Source organism: Egretta garzetta, unplaced genomic scaffold (assembly GCF_000687185.1).
Source record: "Egretta garzetta isolate BGI_Z169 unplaced genomic scaffold, ASM68718v1 scaffold251, whole genome shotgun sequence".
Classification (NCBI taxonomy): domain Eukaryota; kingdom Metazoa; phylum Chordata; class Aves; order Pelecaniformes; family Ardeidae; genus Egretta; species Egretta garzetta.
The window spans coordinates 7342725-7360283 of record NW_009258952.1 but is presented as its reverse complement, the minus strand read 5'-3'; the positions used below and the strand labels follow the sequence as shown (position 1 = coordinate 7360283).

The following is a 17559-nucleotide window of genomic DNA, read 5'->3' as shown; positions in this document are numbered from 1 at the left end:
TCTCTTGTGTTTCTCAGTGTTTCAGACTGAGTACCTGGCAGGCTCATACAACAAAATGTTATCCTTTCAGTGATATGTTTCAAAGCTCAGTTAGACACAAGATATAGACACATCAGATATTTTATTCTTGATCTCCACCATCTTCGGGAACTGTACAAGGAGCACTTCAATGATTTGAAAGATAGACTACATTAAGCAATAAGTAATTTTGGTTTAAGTTTAATATTCTGATCGACTTCATTTTGTCTTTAAAAGTTCCAGGGTCCTGCATACTCCACGGAGACAGGCACCTTCTATCTTATGTACCTGGTTCAGAAAGAATCATGTCTGGGAATTCCTTTGACTAAGTAGGGAGCTTAGATGACTGTTAGACCTGTCACCCTAGCTTTAACTAGAGTTAAATGAATTGACAACTCCTCAAGCTGTGAAAACATTTAGGACAAAATAATGTCTTACTCTGGCTTTCTCAGGAGGTTTAAGCAGAAAAATATTACTTTTGTCCTTGCTTAGAGTTCCAGCAGGAAATGGAACCAAAGCTTAACTGTCCAAAGAGGCTACGACTCCACATCAAGCAAGACCCTTGGAACCTCCCCAGCAGTGTCCGGAGTCTTGCCCAGAATATCAGAAAATTTGTTGAAGGTTAGTAAGAACAACATGACCATAAATAAACACTTCATTAACGATAGAGAGCCTGGGGAAGGGAAGGGGAAAGATACAACTGCTTCATGTTGCTGCTAGGCAATATTTGCTGAACACAGTATAGTCTATGGGAAATGCCTGAATTTCAAGATTTTTTTGTGTTCTTAGTAACAAGGTCAGTGGAATATATCTCAGCTGTCTCGTGCTCACCCTACTGGCTTCAGATACTGAAGAGAAAAACATCTCTTCTGACAAGTGAAAACAGCTGAATCATATGTTGTATGTGCTATGTTATTCCAGTTGCTGAAGTCCAGTGGACTTGACTGATTCATCACAGAACTTCACGGGACTGATACACCAGAATGGGGCTTTCCTTGAAATTAAACTCCCTTTTTTTCTACCATCTTAAATGGAAAGATGAAGACTCTGCAGGACAACTTTTGTCATATATCTTGCTCTTACTGTCATTGACCTGGAATCGTTATCCCTCTAAAACCATGCTCCCTCTTCTGCCATGAAGACAAACCTCTTCTAGTTTTAACTTACTCACTCCATCACAACTGGTCCTATCATTACTCTTCCACCTCCCTCCCATCACTGTCTAAAAGTTACCTAGAACTCTGCTCCTCTTCACCACCAAGTGACAATGTGAGCTGGGGTTTTCTGCTCTCTCTCCTGGCTTCATTAGGAAGTAACAGGGATTTCCTCTCCAGAAAATCTTGCCTGTAGCTTCTGCATTATTTCTGCTGTTTAATAGAGAAACAGAAATAATGAGCAAAATGATTTTTACAAAACTACTTGCACTAGGAGCCTATGTGGGAACAAAAACTTGTGTCAGGTCTAGCTTTAAATGATTTGTGTGTGTGTTTAGCTTCTTTTGTTTTGTTGGCTAATTCCCATGGTGTCCCATAAAGAAACTGCTAAATTTCAAATCACTGGAGAAGAACTTTGTTATTACTTTTATTAAGATAAACCTCCAAAAACCAACTGGCCAAACCAAACAAACTCCTCCTCCTGTGACTTTTGGTATTTTTTCATTTCAGATACAATCATGTTTTCAGACCCTGGGTTAGAAAATTATAAAAACAACCACAAAAATATCTCCTATTTTTGGAGTCAATCACAGTGGGTTGACTCTCTGATACTAAGAATACTTTTTTCAGTTTAATGGTGGCTGTCACTGAGTGAAAAATTAGTAAATATTTTTGGATCCTTTTTTTCTACAGGTCTATATGCAGCCTAAACCAAATTATATTCAAGTATTAATCATGGTTTCTTTCACAGTTCAGGAGGAATGGAAATGTGTCTTTACCAGTCCTTCATTGCCTCCCTTCTGAAGCCAAGCCTAACAGTACATTTTCACATAAATTGTTTGCCCATAAATAGAATTAATAGACTTAACCCATTTCAACATTGGTTATATAACCTCAATATTGAGCTGAGGTTACTCCGATAAATTTGGTTTTAAACGTACCACTAAATTTTGTGAGAGAGTTCAGCAAGGTCCAAATGACTTGCTGCATCTCTATAATACAAACCTTCTCTTTTTACAGTACCACTATAATGTAATAGCGATATTTATCAAAAGGAATCTTGATGTTTACAGAACAATAAAACTGTTGGCATTTTCTAGTGTTTTAGAAATTAGGATTAAAAAAGGTTTTCTCTGTTAATATTTTATAGTAAGTAACTTTATTGCAACTGTCATGCCTGTGAGTGGTGCATGGTTCAGAGAGCTAAATAGTAAAAGGCATTATTCTTGTGCTGTTCCAGGAGAGCACACACTCTGCCTTACCTTCTCTCATCACTGTGTCTCAAAAGTTGTCTGCCAATTTTAAATATTCTTGTCTCTCCCTTTCCATCCATGGCATCTGAGCTTTTGTCAGATATTTCCAACAACTGGCTCCTGTGCCATCTTCTTAATCAAATACATGGGTTTACATGTAAAATTATCATCTTAGGTTGTTTATTTGCCATCAGTCTTTACATCTTTCTATTCTCTTGTAGTTTTTTCCCCTTAATTTGATTCCTATTCCTCCACCACCATCCCCCCAAACTGGTATCACTAATACTTGTTCCTGAGAAGTACTCTGGAGAATCATGATCCACATCTTTCTCATAATTTTGATTTGCCTATGGGACCAAGCTGTGTGATGTAATGGACAGCTGAAAGCCTGGGTTCTTGTGGCTTCCCTGGCACAAATAGCATGAAGGAGAAATAGGAGAATGGAAGCAAATAATTGCTTCTCTATCCTTAGTTTCCAAGGCATGTCTGGACAGGTGTATGTAATTCAGTGTTGAAAAGATTCAGGGCAGAAATGGGCCCCTCAGGCAGTTTGGGGAGACTGCTGTGATTTAGACAGGCTTAGGCCTGTATAAGTTAAACTTGAGACACAACCAGCAGCTGGATCTAGCTGAAATCAGGTGAGTATGAAGCAGGGTTAAAAATGCTTTAGGAGCTAAATTTTCCCTTCATATCTTCACTTCTTGTTTTCTCCTTTCCAATCTTGCCATTACGCACTGTGTTCACAAATGGTGAGGATACTTAGAAGAACCGCTACTACTGCCCTGAGTTATTTCTGGCTGAAAACATATGGTACAGAGATTTACCTCCCTGTTTTCCCTCTTATTTTCCTGATTCAGAAAAAACAAAAGATGTCCCCTAATTTGACTGCTTAGTTGGGCTTATGAGAACAAGTTGAACAAAGTCTTGGGATTTTAGAAGAATCTTTGTGTTTGTTTATAAGTAAAAGGCAGTATTTTAATGATTGAGGAAAGCAGACATAGTTGTCTCTTCTAGCAGGTTCTATAGGAAGTAGTCAAAGGAGATCACAGATACAACTTTGTTCACCCTAGGGAAAAAAAAATTGTTGTAATTAAAACCTCCAATTGTTATAAACATACTTAACAATTACTGATGAATGCTAAAGTGAGGATGAATACTTCCAGTAAATGCATCTCCGTGTTGAAAACTGACTCATTTTTGTTGTCATAAAAATATCACAGGCTATTGTAATTTTTTACTCATTGTTCTGTTGCATGGTAGATTGTGTTGTATGAGATTAGACGGATTAGTGCTTTAAAGCAGAAGGAGATGTGGCAGCCCCACAAAAATGAGATGTTTTAAGTCCTAGGTCTTAGGATCCTTTTAATTTACTTTGTTTAATAAGTATGAAGAAATGGGAAAACTCAGAATGCCTTGAGGATGATTGTTCTGGTCTGTCAGTTTTCTTTTTATTAGTATTGGAATTGGGAGAAAAATTATTAAAAAATCTATGAAGGTTTGCACAGATTTAAAAAAAAAAAAAAGAAACAATCAAACCTTCCTTGACAGTAAATTTAAAACATATGTGGAGATTGCTTTGTCTCATTTCATTTGTCCTACTGTATCATTAGAGAAAGAGAAGTTTTCTGTGGTTACAGTAAAAGGCAGCCCTAGAAGGCTAATCAAATTGATAGAATTGAAGAGTTCTCTGAAATAATATACAGATTCTAGGAGGATTTATCTGTGGCTAAGGAACTAAAGAAAAGATGAAACTTATTTCTTGGAGTGACTGGGCCCATTAAATTGTTAAGCCAGTAAAGATAAGTTGTTGACACAGGCAGATCTTTGAAAACGGAGTGCTTGATTTTGGTGCAGGAGAGGGCAATAGTCAGTGCAGGAATTCAACGGTCACTGAATAGAGGAAGAATAACGTAGGTACAGGATTCTGGATGTACGTGAGAGAGGTAACATGAGAATCGGAAAGAGGGAAAGCTGAGGGATCACTCAAGTAGGAACCAGGAAAATCAACAAGATGGATGGAAAGAAAGGGACCCTTCAGAAGGAAAGTAAACCAAAAAACTGACCAGCGTAACATAAAGGTGTAAAGAGAACAAAGAGGAGGAGATTTCTGGTCAAAACAAGAGCTGTTTTATAGCAAGTCATTTCTAGTGAGCTAGTCCCATAACTGCTTGAGGAAATGCAGTTGTTCTGCTATCACAATAATTTTAGGTTTAAACAGGAAATACTGTGCAATTGAGAAAGTGCACATCTTTTTAAATTTAAATAAGAAGTGAGGATTGAAAGAGCCTTTCAGTCATTAGAGGTATAAAACATGTATTTCAACTTAAATCATAAAACATGCAGTTTGAATCTCAGTCTTATTTAAAAATATTTTCAGGTGTGAGAAACAAATTAAAACTAAAATCTAGCCTCTACTGGCAAAGATCAGAATATCAGCATAGCATGAATTAAAAAAAAAAAAGTACAAAAGAATGTTTAAGAGTAAAAAAGTTGAAGGTATCTTGCATTACAAATCATATAATCTAAAGAGAAATTGTTAGGGAGCTATTCCTTTCCATACGCCATGAAGCAAGAAAGGTGAAAACTTCCATAGCATTTGGAATTTGTTGAAAAGCAAATGGTTGACATCTAAGGTTCACTTCTAACCTCAGGTAAGTCTCTACTTATACAAATAACCTAAAAATACTATCTTGCCTGTGGGTATATTTTGAAATGGAGAAGACTTATAGCAAGGATAAAGTAGCATTGCAGTGTCCTGTAATTTTCCCATAAGCAGGAAATCATTATTTATAGATACCTCAAATGCTTTTGAATTCAGAGATCCAACAAATCTCATCTAAAACAAGCTGCAAGTAATAGCCTCAATGTATCTAAATTCTTCAGATAGAAGCTGTATTTCCCTGTATTGTGTTTTCAGTTATGAAGCTATGTTCAGACTCCCAAGTTGCCAAATTATTAATCTCTGTAAGTTTGGTGGTGTGTTTTTTTGTTTTTTTTTTTTTCAAAAGACAGAAGGCTAAGGCAAAGACCTATCACCAGGCAGTTCTCGAGAATAACCAGTAATTTTGAGTGTTTTGATGCTTGTATCTGAGATACCGTGGGCATGCATTTCAGAAGCGTAGGCACTGCCAGTTCTTATTGCAATGCGTGTGCAGCATAGATGAAGATCAGCCTTGAAAGGTTTTCTTCTTTTTCAAGCGTAGGCACCTTTGGGGAAGATTCTGGCTTTTCATGGATATGTTCAAGTACACACAGAGACCAGACTGTGCTGTTGCTACAGTCAACTCCAGTGTCAGTTCTGTTATGCGAGTTGCAGTCAAATTTCAAACTATTCAAATTTCAAACCTGTTAGGTTAGTTTTAGTAGGGGGCAACATATTTCCAAATTGTCCTGTTGTCCATATATCACATAGCAGCTCTGCTGGCCCACTGAGCAGGGCTTGGAACAGGACTGCACAGAAAGTTTGGAAAGATGTGAAAGCATGTGAAGTTAGTGGTGTGTTTCTACAGGCAGTTACTGCGGGACAGCCAATGTGCTGGAATTTTGATGCTCTCTGAGGCCATGACAGCTTTTTAATCTGCCTGTTCCTTATAGTGGTGGTTAACACATTTAAATTTGTGCTCTGGTACATGGTAGAGGGGAAGAATCACTTCCTGCAGCCTGCAAACTTTGAGAAGCTTCCCCCCCCCCCCCAAAAAAAAAAAACCCAAAACAGTGTAAAGAGATATAAACCCAAATTTTTGTCAGTGTAAATTAAGCCTTTTTTTAAAATCTGTACTTTTTTACTTCACAGAAAGTTAAATGAAAATAAATGTTTGATGCAAAATAAAATCCTGAAGGCTGAGAATAAAGTGACAATGCTATTGTATTTTTCCTGGATATGAGGATAATTTGGGATTTTTAATTATGATATCAGAGAGGGAAAAGAAAAAAGAAAGAATTGGGGTAGTGAAATCAGTGAAAACTGGTCTTGTTTTTAACTGGTCAAAGTTTTAAGACTGGAATTCTTCATACGTGGACTTGCACTGGCCAGCTGTTACACATGTACTCTGAGATAGCAACTGCCTCTTTATGTGTCTTTCACAGTGTCGGTGCTTTTGATTATTACCAATTTTATCAAGTCATATGTAAAAATAAGTGAAGTTGAGACTTATTCCTGGTTTTAGGTATAAATCAGAATTGCCTACACAAGGAGCTGGAGTTAAGCTGGTATAAAATGAGAAGCTGCAAATGCATTATGATGTTGGTGAAAACACTTTTAACCATGACCTCAATATATTTTCTTTTTTCTTTAAGAGGTGAAGGCACGAATACTCTTGGCACTTCTTGAGTATACAGGTAATTTTGCTTGTTTGGGGAGTGGGAGAAGTGAACATGGATGGTTTGAGATTTTTTTTTTGCTTTCGGACAAAAGTGGTTTGTATTTAGAGAAAAGGGAAAAATCTCAGATACGATAACCTGATAATCAACAACTTTACCCCTGCATTTACAGTGAGGACTCCTGAAGAACACAACAATTCCAAAGACATTTCTAACAAACATTGCACTTTTTTTTTTTTTTTTTTTTTTTTTTTAATGCAAAATACCTTTTCTGGTAATTTACTTTGGATCTTGGCAGATGAAGTAACTACTAAATCACTGAGCTTGTGCACAGTACTTCTGCTGTCTTCTTTTGGGCTTTTTCCTATTTGTTATCTTTTTTCTTTTCTCTTCATTCCCAACTATTTCCAGGCTTACCTTACTATTCTAACCCATACCGTTCCTTTTACCTTTTTTTTAGAGAATATATTTTTTTTAAGTCCCTCCTTTTTGGAAAGGGTCTGATTATTTTTTGTATTTTTCTACCATCACCCCATACAGCTTCAAATACACAAAGTAGGCATGTGTGTCTGCAAAATAAATGTCAGTAAGTTAACATTTAGAAAATAATACTTATGGCAGAAGATTCTCTACAGTTTTTAGGTGCATAAGTGTTCAAGTCAGCAGTCACATTTGACTATAAAAGCTGATTATTTTAATAATCTTGCAGCACTATATGAATGCATTATTATTTCATTATTTTGTTGTGACTCATGACAGCAGTTTTATAAAGGGGATTCTAATGTTACTTTGTTGTCAGATTTCTTCCAAATATTATAGAATTTTTTAGTAATTCCTCAGGTGTTTTAAAATAAGAAGTGACCTGAGAGAATGCCCCAGACTTGATTTTTTTAAAAGTAGTTTTCCCTGTTTACATGGTTCCGTAAGTTCTTAAGTTGTATAGTTTGTTTTGTATAAAAATCTTTTTGTAAAAAGAGCCCGAAGTGCTCTTGTAATGCAGTATCTGATGTTCAAATAGTATTAAATGAGATGTGGAAATGAGGTGTTGGAGACACAAGAGGACTGCTTCAGAAGCAGGCAGTACAGAGGGAGGCACTGAAAGTCAGCTGCTGTTAGACAAACAGAGATAAAATTGAGCAAAGTGAGGAGAGAGAACGTGTGCTGAGCAAAAATCCCTGAGCGCTGCTGTGACATTGGGAAGTGTTTGACCATGGAGAAGCCAGTGGGATTTTTGAAGCTGGAGATGGCTGGAGTTTTTCAAAATGAAATTTCTGTCTGTACTGGATTCTGCACAACTTGAGAGAGTGGGAAGAGAGGGGTTAATTTTAATAAAACAAAAGTGAGTCACAGTGCAGAAGCAGTAGTGATTAGGCCATTTATGGAGAACATTCCTGAGGTCCTGAGAGGCTGGCAAACAGAATCAAAATGATAGTAAAGGATAGTAAAAGATAGTACAAGAGTGGTCACTATTATCAATAGTTGAGGAAAAGATTGAAGACAATCTCAGAAGGAAAACAGACAGAATGAAGTTACTTTCAGAAAGACTTGGAGTCCAAGAAAAGCGTATTTTTAAAGTCAGTATTAATTTTATGAGTATAGAACTTGCCAGCTCCATAGAGAAGGTGGAAAAGGAGCTAAGCCTCTTAGAGGCAGAGGAATCTTAAAAGTGAGGACAAAGATTTTAGGCTTCGGAAAGACCTTGATATCACCTAATCTTCTTCTCCTGCTCTGAGAAAGATTAAGTCTACCTGTACCATTTGTGATTGATGTTTGCCTAACAGCTCATAATGATAAAAATACTTGAAGACCTTCAGAAAAGAGGAGAAGAAGGAAGCACTGAATATTTATCACCACAATTCTGTGCTTTATTGAGAACATGTTTCCCTTTCTAACTCTTTTGACCTTTAGCTAATCTAATGCCTGTGCCCTCCAGAATAAATTGGTAGGTTAGCTTGTCCCTAATTTAAATCAGCTGCTAATGGTTCCATAGGCTTCTACCTCGGGACCTGTCCTGGACTTTCCTGACACCATAAATCCCTGCTGCTTCCTGGATACGTGATGCTGCTCAGTGGTTATTTTATATGGTTTCATATTCGTATATATATATATAGTATTTGGATAGATTGTGTTCTGGTAGCAACATTCCTACATGCCCTGTCTGCATTTTGCAGCAGGCAGTCTTCATCAGCCCTGCCCTGATGGTAGCTGTGGAGTTGACCAGATGATGCAGTCGTATTAAGAGCTTCTGTCTATCCTTGCTTTCCTGTGGAAAGTAAATGTTTTTGTGCCCAGCTGGTTCTCACGTTGCAGCAAAGAGATCCGTCTCACATCTGTCACCTTGTAACATCAAAAGTACATTGATGGCATGTACATTAAAATTACAAGATAAACATAACATTGTTTAGAAGAACAACTTTAAATTCCAGTATTTAAATACATTTCTATATAATTTTAGAATTATAAAATAATCTTTTAATGTGGAAAGTAGCAGTTTTGGTCGTGGAGTGCTATTTAATGGGAATAACATCAGGCTGTAAACTTGTAATTTACTTTACATTAAAATGACTTGGTTTTTAGACAAAAAAATCCAGGCCAGTTCCTTTGCTGTTAATTAATCTCCTGTTCCATTTTTGCGTTTTCTCTTTTTATCCCTCACAGATAGCGAGATACAACTGAGGCGAGACATGGTATTCTGTCAGAGCCTAGTGGCCACAGTCTGTGCTTTTTCAGAGCAATTAATGGTGGCCTTAAATCAGATGTTTGACAACAACAAAGAATATGAAATGGAGACACTGGAGGCCAGCAGAAGGTGGTTGGAACAGATAGCCAGTGCAGGTCTTCTCCTTCATTTCCAGTCCCTGCTCTCTCCTAACCTGGTAAGGCTCCTCAGGTCGCGTGCTTGGTCACAGCCCGTGTTTGTTCCCTGTACCAGGGGCATGGTTAAACGGTCTTAGTTATAGATGTGATTTTCTGTGTCCTTTGTGCTTAGCTTGTTACTTAATTAGCTGCTATTTGGAAAATGTGCGATTTAGATAATTACAGATATGGGAGGTGTTTGTTTGTGATATGGGAAATATGTTTTCCACAAAGACAGTATTAGGTTTGTTTTGAGTTAGCAGATAGTGAGTTTACCCTTGACTCCCCACTGCTATTGTAGCTGTTCCCTAGGAGTGAATGTAGTATTAGGTGATAACCAGAACTTCAGTTTGAAGTGAGCAACAATGCAAGATAAATAGAAAACCTGGTTAGGATAATTTTATCACTCCCCCCCCCCAAAAAAAAAAAACCAAAAAAACCACAATTAGGTCTATAGTAGTTGAAGGACTAGACATGCTAGTCTGTTTTGCTCCTGTCATAGGGCAAATTCCTCGTAGCCTGGAAGGGTAATTGGAAATCTGCTAATTCTTCACGTGGCTTGGCAAAGAGCCATGACTTAAGAAACAATTAAAAAAAGGACATGGCTTTGTAGTCCTCTAATCCCCAGTTATCCAAAGTGCTTCTTCAGCTATTTAAGCTGCTTCTCACACTAGACTGGTTCCTGATAACCTGAAGAACTGTGAAGCAGTCTGCACAGTCTGCTCCATGGCAGTCTTCTCAACCTCTGGAGTTGCTCATTGAAAATAACTGATTTGGTACATCCTACTGTGTAAAAGTCCATGCAAATAATAGATGAAGTTCCTAGTATCAAAGGTCTTCTTTTCTTGCCCTGTCTATCTCAGCAGCAAATTGCTGACAAATTGACCTGATAAAATTTAGGAGTAGAAGAGATTAATAAAAATAAAGGTATTTCAAAATGACAATCATAAAGTATTAGTCTATGGTATTGTTGGAGAGAATTGACTTGAGCTAGTGTGAGCAATTGCCTCACAGGTAGTTGCAGTACCTACGTAGGCTTGTGTGGGACGGGGTGTCTCAGGATGAGGCGTGCAGCTTTAAAACAGATAAGGTCAGTGCCTGAGAGAAACAAGAGGGCTCTCTGTCTGCATGAAGAGTATGTGAAGAAAGCGTGGTGGAGCACGAGTCTTGTAAGGAGTGGCTGAGGGAACTGGGGTTGTTTAGTCTGGAGAAGAGGAGGCTGAAGGGAGACCTTATCGCCCTCTACAACTGCCTGACAGGAGGCTGTAGTGAGTTGGTTGTTGGTCTCTTCTTCCAGGCAATAGGCGATAGGACGAGGGGAAATGGCCTCAAGTTGCGCCAGGGGAGGTTTAGGTTAGACATTAGGAAAAACTTCTCCACTGAAAGGACTGTCAAGCATTGGAACGGGCTGCCCAGGGAAGCGGTTGAGTCCCCATCCCTGGAGGTATTTAAAAGCCAGGCAGACGAGGTGCTTAGGGACATGGTTTAGTGGTGGGATGGCAGTGTTAGGTTAACGGTTGGACTTGATGATCTTAAAGGTCTTTTCCAACCTGAACAATTCTATGGTTCTATGATTCAAGGGAGCTTGGGCTCATGTCTTGAGTCTCGGATGCTTTTTAGTACCATGCAGCACCAACATGTCCTGGTGCTGGAGTCCTCAGAGTTCAAGAGTAAATTCACGTTATCACAAAATAACTGTTGTCTTTACAGCACTGAATACTTCTAGTTTTTCTTTCAAGATTGTAGAGATTTCCTTTGTAGTGAAAATGCATGCTACTTAGCTCTTTTCACATAATACCAGTGGTATGCCTTGTCGAATTGAAAATAAAATTAAATTCAGTTTCTTCTCTCGAACTGTTCTTAACCAAGGGAAAAGTATTTAAAGGCAACTTTTTCAATACCTTCTCAGCACTATTTTGCTTACAAATGATCCATGTTATTTTAAACAAGGGTATTGGAAGGAAATTACACTCATTATGGCCAGAGTTCAGTAAAGAATGAGCAGTTGTGCAAAGATTTCCCATGTCACTGAATGGTTTTCAACTGTTCTGATAAAACTGCTCTGTCCATGGAGACTTCATAAATTGAACTAAGAGACAAAATATTTCTAGAAGCTTTGCTTTTTCATAAATACAAGGGGGAATGCTTTTCACTATATAGATCAGGGAAAATCACAGGGTTTTTTTTTTCCTTTCTGTAATTCGGTATGCTATAGTTTATTCTTATTTTATAGGCAGCTAGTTTATTATTCTGTGCCTTCCTACCATTTCAGTTCTTAGAGGAGGAAAAATGCATGCCTCAGGTTTCCATTAGGCTCTTGCTAACTTTAGGTGCTAGAGGAAGGTTGTATAAAGAACAGAATTACTTTAAGTGATTATTGATTTCTGGTACAATTGCTCTGCATATTTAACTCAAGATAACCATACTTGCAGATGACTATTTTCCTTTTTAAAGGTTCAGTAAAGTATCCTGAGAAGTTAGCAATTTACTTCCTTAAGCTTTTTTGGTAAATTAGTCTGGATCTCTCTAGCTGAGGAGTACACAGAGTGAACCATAGGTGCAAACCAGAATATTGGCATATCTACATACTTGATTTGCATCTAGAGTTTTGTAGGTAAAGGTGTAAATTGCCCTGAGCTGTAATCATTCTGAGCTGCTGGGTCAATTATTGGTGCTTAGAGTGGACACGAGGAACTCTCATCTGTCATTTATATATAGAAATGCTAAAGTTATGGCATTTTCTAAAGAGAACTGCTAAAAAGAATAATTTGTTTTTCACATTTCCCCTCTGTTAATTTACAAGCTAGACCTGGTGTCAAGAGAAACTGTTGAAGTCCCATATCTTCCGTAAAGGGTAATTACAGTATTGTTTGATTAAAAGCCATGAGAAGTAATGGTAGATATAAATTACCTATTAATTTACTATGTGAAATGATAACATTCATTTTAATAATCTTGGACTAGTAAGAAAAGGGAAAGTGCCAATAGAAACAAAGATATTTAGATTATCTAGGAGTTAATTAGATTATACACTTCATCAGTGAAATGTTGTGCAACATTCTGTAGTTACTTTTATGTACTGCTCTCATATTATTTCTGATAGGGAAAACATCTGGCAGAAATGACCATTTCACTTTTCTATTGCCTTTTTTAGGCTGATGAGCAAGCCATGCTAGAAGATACATTGGTTGCACTGTTTGACTTGGAAAAAGTTACTTTTTACTTCAGACAATCAGAGCCAGAACCACTAGTTGCAAGTGAGTAATTATAATTAATATCTGGGCTTTACTGTTCAGAAACATGTTCTGTATTTGTAACATTTTTCTCCCCCAGAACATTACCTCCCACAGGGAATATTATATAATTTGGGATTGTGGAGAATTAGTAGATCTGTAGCTCTCCTAATATTCCTAGATTTCCTGAAATACAGCTAACATCAGTGACAAGGCAGAATGTGGCAATTTCAGTAACGTTGAGGGCAAAACTGTTTGTTTAACTGAATTTTCCACCGGGAGTATGTGACTGCATCAGAGAAGTCCCTGGAAGATCTAGTTGTTATTGCAAAGTCATGTGTAAAATAAGCTTTGAAGGTCTTAATGCAGAAATGCAACTGAGATGAGATGGAGAAGCATAAAAACCATTTCATTTTATCATCTGAAAGACAAAGTAGATCTTGGAAGAGTTCCTTGGAAGGAGATGGCAAACAATATTAGGATAGCTTTAAATTGTGCAAGAAATTTCCTCTGAGACCTGCTGGTGCAGACGATCAGGGTCCTGAACGCTTCCTCCCAATACTTGCCCAACTCTTAGGGAGGGACTGTCTTCACAGGCTGCTCTTTATACCCTTCACTCATTTTCAGCCAGTCCTTTCTTAATATGTTTTCAGCCAGTAGAGATTTTCCTGCAGTGAACTTTGTTTAGTGAGCAAAAAGCCCTCATTTTTCCCTATGTCTCATAACTCCCCTGGGAAGGGAGGAAAGCATGTCTGCTTCACATCAAGCTTTTCTAGAACAATTCCCTTGCCGGATTGAGACCACACATGAGAGAACTTCTGCAATAACCAAAGCCAGAAGACATAAAGCTCCTCCACAAAGCTGTCTGTGCTCCAAAGAATTCAGTAGCGCAGGGCTGGTAGTCAGGCAGGAATTAGCCTAGATAAGACCATATTTATTTCTGTATAATTCAAGTAAGGACCCTGTTCAGAGTGTTTGTTTTAAAAAGAAGCCCTGTCAAGCCAGGTAACAACATGGAACCGGAGTTACAGGAGGGCCTCTGTATGGGGAGTTAACCCTATGCCTATGTCATGAACTGTTCGTATTGCTGTATCTTCCACCTGAGGTGTCTGTGCTAAAACAGATAAATGGCAAATCCGTGTGTTCTAAGATTGTAATAAACTCCGTATTTTCTTTTGGTTGAAGTGCTGCCAGCACAGTCATCCTGACTGTGGTTACAGAAGACAACGAACTGGCAATTTTTTTTTCCATTTGTGATTCTGCATAATCAATAAAAGAACAAGAAGGCTTTTTCTTACTACCAAAAATAGTGAGAAAAATATTTCTTTGGAATCTTTTCCATTTAGGTACAAGATAATTTACACACACGGTGTAAAAACTACATAATAATACTATTAATGCAAATCACTAGATTTTATTGTTACTGCTTTCAACTTTGAGACTTATGGGTGGAAACAATACTTAAACAGGAAATAAATACAAAGCTTAAATTGAATTAAACTGACTTCCTCTGAGACATTTAGCTAAATGGAAAATTTTCATCAACTTTTGCTCTACACCAATTGATGCATTATGACATTTAGTTTGTCAAAGTGTAATGAAATGTTCTGTTACAGTTTTATATATTCTACCATAATACATCTGTTTTCTCAGTTGAGTCCTGATTTTTAATAATTTAATGAATATGCTGGTAGCTATTCTATATTTACTTGTGTTCTGTCCCACACAAATCTGAGGAGAATCTGACTCTATATATCACACTGGCCTTATACGTCATGCACCTGAGGAAGGCATGTGAAATATGGCTAAAGGTATCTTTCCAGTGATTTCAAACTATGTGCTGTACGTAGGTGTTTCTTCAGATTTACACAGAAAACAAGTAGGATGTTGCCAACTACATTATTTGCTTAGTATTTTTGCTGTCATTGAGAGGCTGGCAAAGATGACAGTCACTGCTTTTCTCTTTATCTGTTTCCTGATAACAGGCCAAAAGTGACCACAGCAGCACTGAGTATAATGTAAAATACTGCATGTACTAGTTTTGTGTCTGCAGTGATTTTTTTTTTTGTCTAACAGTGTGAATTTTGGGTGCAACAGTTTCTGGAAAAGGACGTGTAATTGCTTTTAATGAAATAGTAACACTGTCTGTATTCTTAGATGTACCAATCACATACCAAGCAGAAGGAAGCCGGCAAACCCTGAAGGTTTACTTCTACCTTGATAGTTACCATTTTGAACAGCTTCCTCAAAGGCTGAAGAATGGAGGAGGATTTAAAATCCACCCAGTACTTTTTTCACAAGGTAACTTGAGTTTTAATCCCGCCCTGCCAATTCTTTCACATAATATTTGACTGCCTTTGAAACCCTACTTATTCACTCTGCTTTAAATCCTTTGTAACTATAAGGGCACAATGCTTATATTTAAATATGTTGTTCAATGTGAGCATTTATTGAGGACTTTGAATTAAAATGTGAATTTAAGAAATGCTGCAGTTTGTGATTAAAAAATAGAGGCGTGGGTATACATTTCTAAGTTTACACCTGTTATATGATTCCAACACCAAAGAATGAATCCTCTTTCATTGGTATTGTTTTGTTCTTTGTAGACATTAGCAGACAACAGTCAGACCATGAAACTTGCTTTTAAAGTGTTCTGCGTTCCAAATGCTATCGTAATCTTTTCCTGTTACTTCAGATCTAAGGACTAAATTGTTATCCCCTGAGAATACTGTCTCTTTAAAATGTTATGAAGACTTAAATAATGTTTTCAGGCTTTTGTACAGGCTTATGACACTGCAAACGTTGCCGAAGTGATGAATGGTGGCGCTGATGCTCAGACTGTTCATAAATTGTAGGCAGCCTGCATTAGCTGCAGTGTCATTACAGTCATCAGGAGCGTGGAGTTTGATTCACTGAAATGGTGAAAGCGAGATGCTGATTGCCTTGAGCCGCCTTTGATTTCAGAGGGAGCTGAAAGTACTCCGTACCTTGCGAAAGGCTTCCAGGGTCTACGTGGAATAGGCAGAAGTCAGGCATACAAATGAAGGTTTCAAGAAGGGTTTGGTCTCTGACAGATAAGGAGAATGTAAAAGGAAATAGCAAGCAGTGAGATACATGAAGAAATAGCCGAATTTACTGTAAACTTAAAACACACAATTTTTTAAAAATAAGATCCCTGAAATCTGATTTTTAAACAAACTAATAAAGACACAATTCAGTGGATTTCTTTTGAACAAATTTATTTCAGTCATAGGGGAAAATGAGAACACTGAGCAAAGAGACACATTTCAGTAGAACAGACAAGAAGGAACATGAAAGAGAACAGAAAACACCTTGGTTCAGATGAAATCCTGGAAATACTGATATTTTTAGATTTGGGAGGAGGTTCAGTGTGCTACAGAATTTTTTTTGGAGAATGTTTTTCCTTTCTGTTTCCAGAAGCCCAAAATATTTGAGTCTTAGGAGAAGCATCTTTGTAGTCAGCTGAACGAAAATGCCTAAAATACAGTGGTTTATGATGTTTTCAAGTGGAACATTTAGAAAATCACGGGTTTGGAATACTTTATCAAAGGCACAAGTCAGTGCACATCCGTCAGTTTATCTCTGTGTTGCACAGCTCCATGGCTAAAACTGCAAGTCTATATATTTCTGGGATTGGGACTGTAGATATTCTTAAAAGGTTTTAAATGTCTACCCAGGCTATATTATGTATCCCAGTTTGTACAACCATATACTTAAGTGTATGCATTCAAAAGGATCTTGATTTGCAGGATTGGGGTCTGCAAATGTTGAGATGTTGCCCTGGGCATTCAGATTTCTCAATTTCTTATGTTAGAATTGAGTTCTCAGCAATAAATAAACATATTTAAAAGACACTTTATTTAAAATTAAAAAATATTTAAAATTGCTACCTAGTCTCTTAATTATGAAGGGTTTTTTAATTTTTTAGTTTTCCATAGACTCCTAGAATAATTCAGATTGGACAGGACCTCAAAAGGTCTCTAGTCCAACCTCCTGCTCATAGCAGCATTAGCTGTGACATCAGACCAGGTTGCTTGGGTGTTTATCAAGTAGGATTTTGAAAACACCTAAGGACAGAAAGTGCAAAACCTCTTGGGTAACCTGTTCCTCTACTTGACTGCCCTAATGGTGAAAAAGTGTTTTCTTTCTATCAAGTTGTTTCAATTTATGTCCACTGCCTCTTGTTCTGCCAGCATGCACCGTGGTGAAGAGCCTGGCTCTGCCTTCTCACTGACCTCTTGGTAGCTAATGGCACCCTGGCTATTAGGTCTTCCCAAAAGCCATCACTTGTAGAGGTTGAACAAGCTCAGGTCCCTCAGCCTCTCCTCACAGAGTGTGCTCCACCCCATGACCATCTCTGTGTCCCTCTACTCAGTTCTTTCCAGTTGATCAACAGCTTTTGGGTACTGTGGGGCCCAAAACTAGACAGAGTTTAGTGTGTGAATAAAACTATTCAAGATGCTATTTAATGAGTCTTGAGTAAAGTGAGGACAAGCACTTCTTTTGGACTACTGGACATACTTATGTTAATACAGTTTAGGATGCCCTTGGCCTTCTTGGTTACCAGAGAACACTGCAGGCTCTTGTTCAGCTTGCTGTCTAATGTGACCCCAAGGTGCTTCTCAGGAGAGCTGTTCTTTAGGCTCTGCCTTCCCAAGTGCAGGACTTGACATTTGTCCTTTTTCAGTTTCACAAGATTCCTGC

At 37.8% G+C, this 17559-nt stretch overlaps 1 protein-coding gene across 1 annotated transcript in view; it reads left to right on the top strand.

Moving 5' to 3' along the window:
- Window positions 1–17559, top strand: part of PREX2 (phosphatidylinositol-3,4,5-trisphosphate dependent Rac exchange factor 2) — a 189038-nt gene that overhangs the window by 129282 nt on the left and 42197 nt on the right. Inside the window, exons 31-35 of the mRNA XM_009634464.2 lie at window positions 511–639; window positions 6722–6763; window positions 9404–9621; window positions 12756–12858; window positions 14992–15135. Of these exons, the coding sequence (XP_009632759.1) occupies window positions 511–639; window positions 6722–6763; window positions 9404–9621; window positions 12756–12858; window positions 14992–15135 (636 nt within the window). The remainder of the gene's footprint in view (window positions 1–510; window positions 640–6721; window positions 6764–9403; window positions 9622–12755; window positions 12859–14991; window positions 15136–17559) is intronic.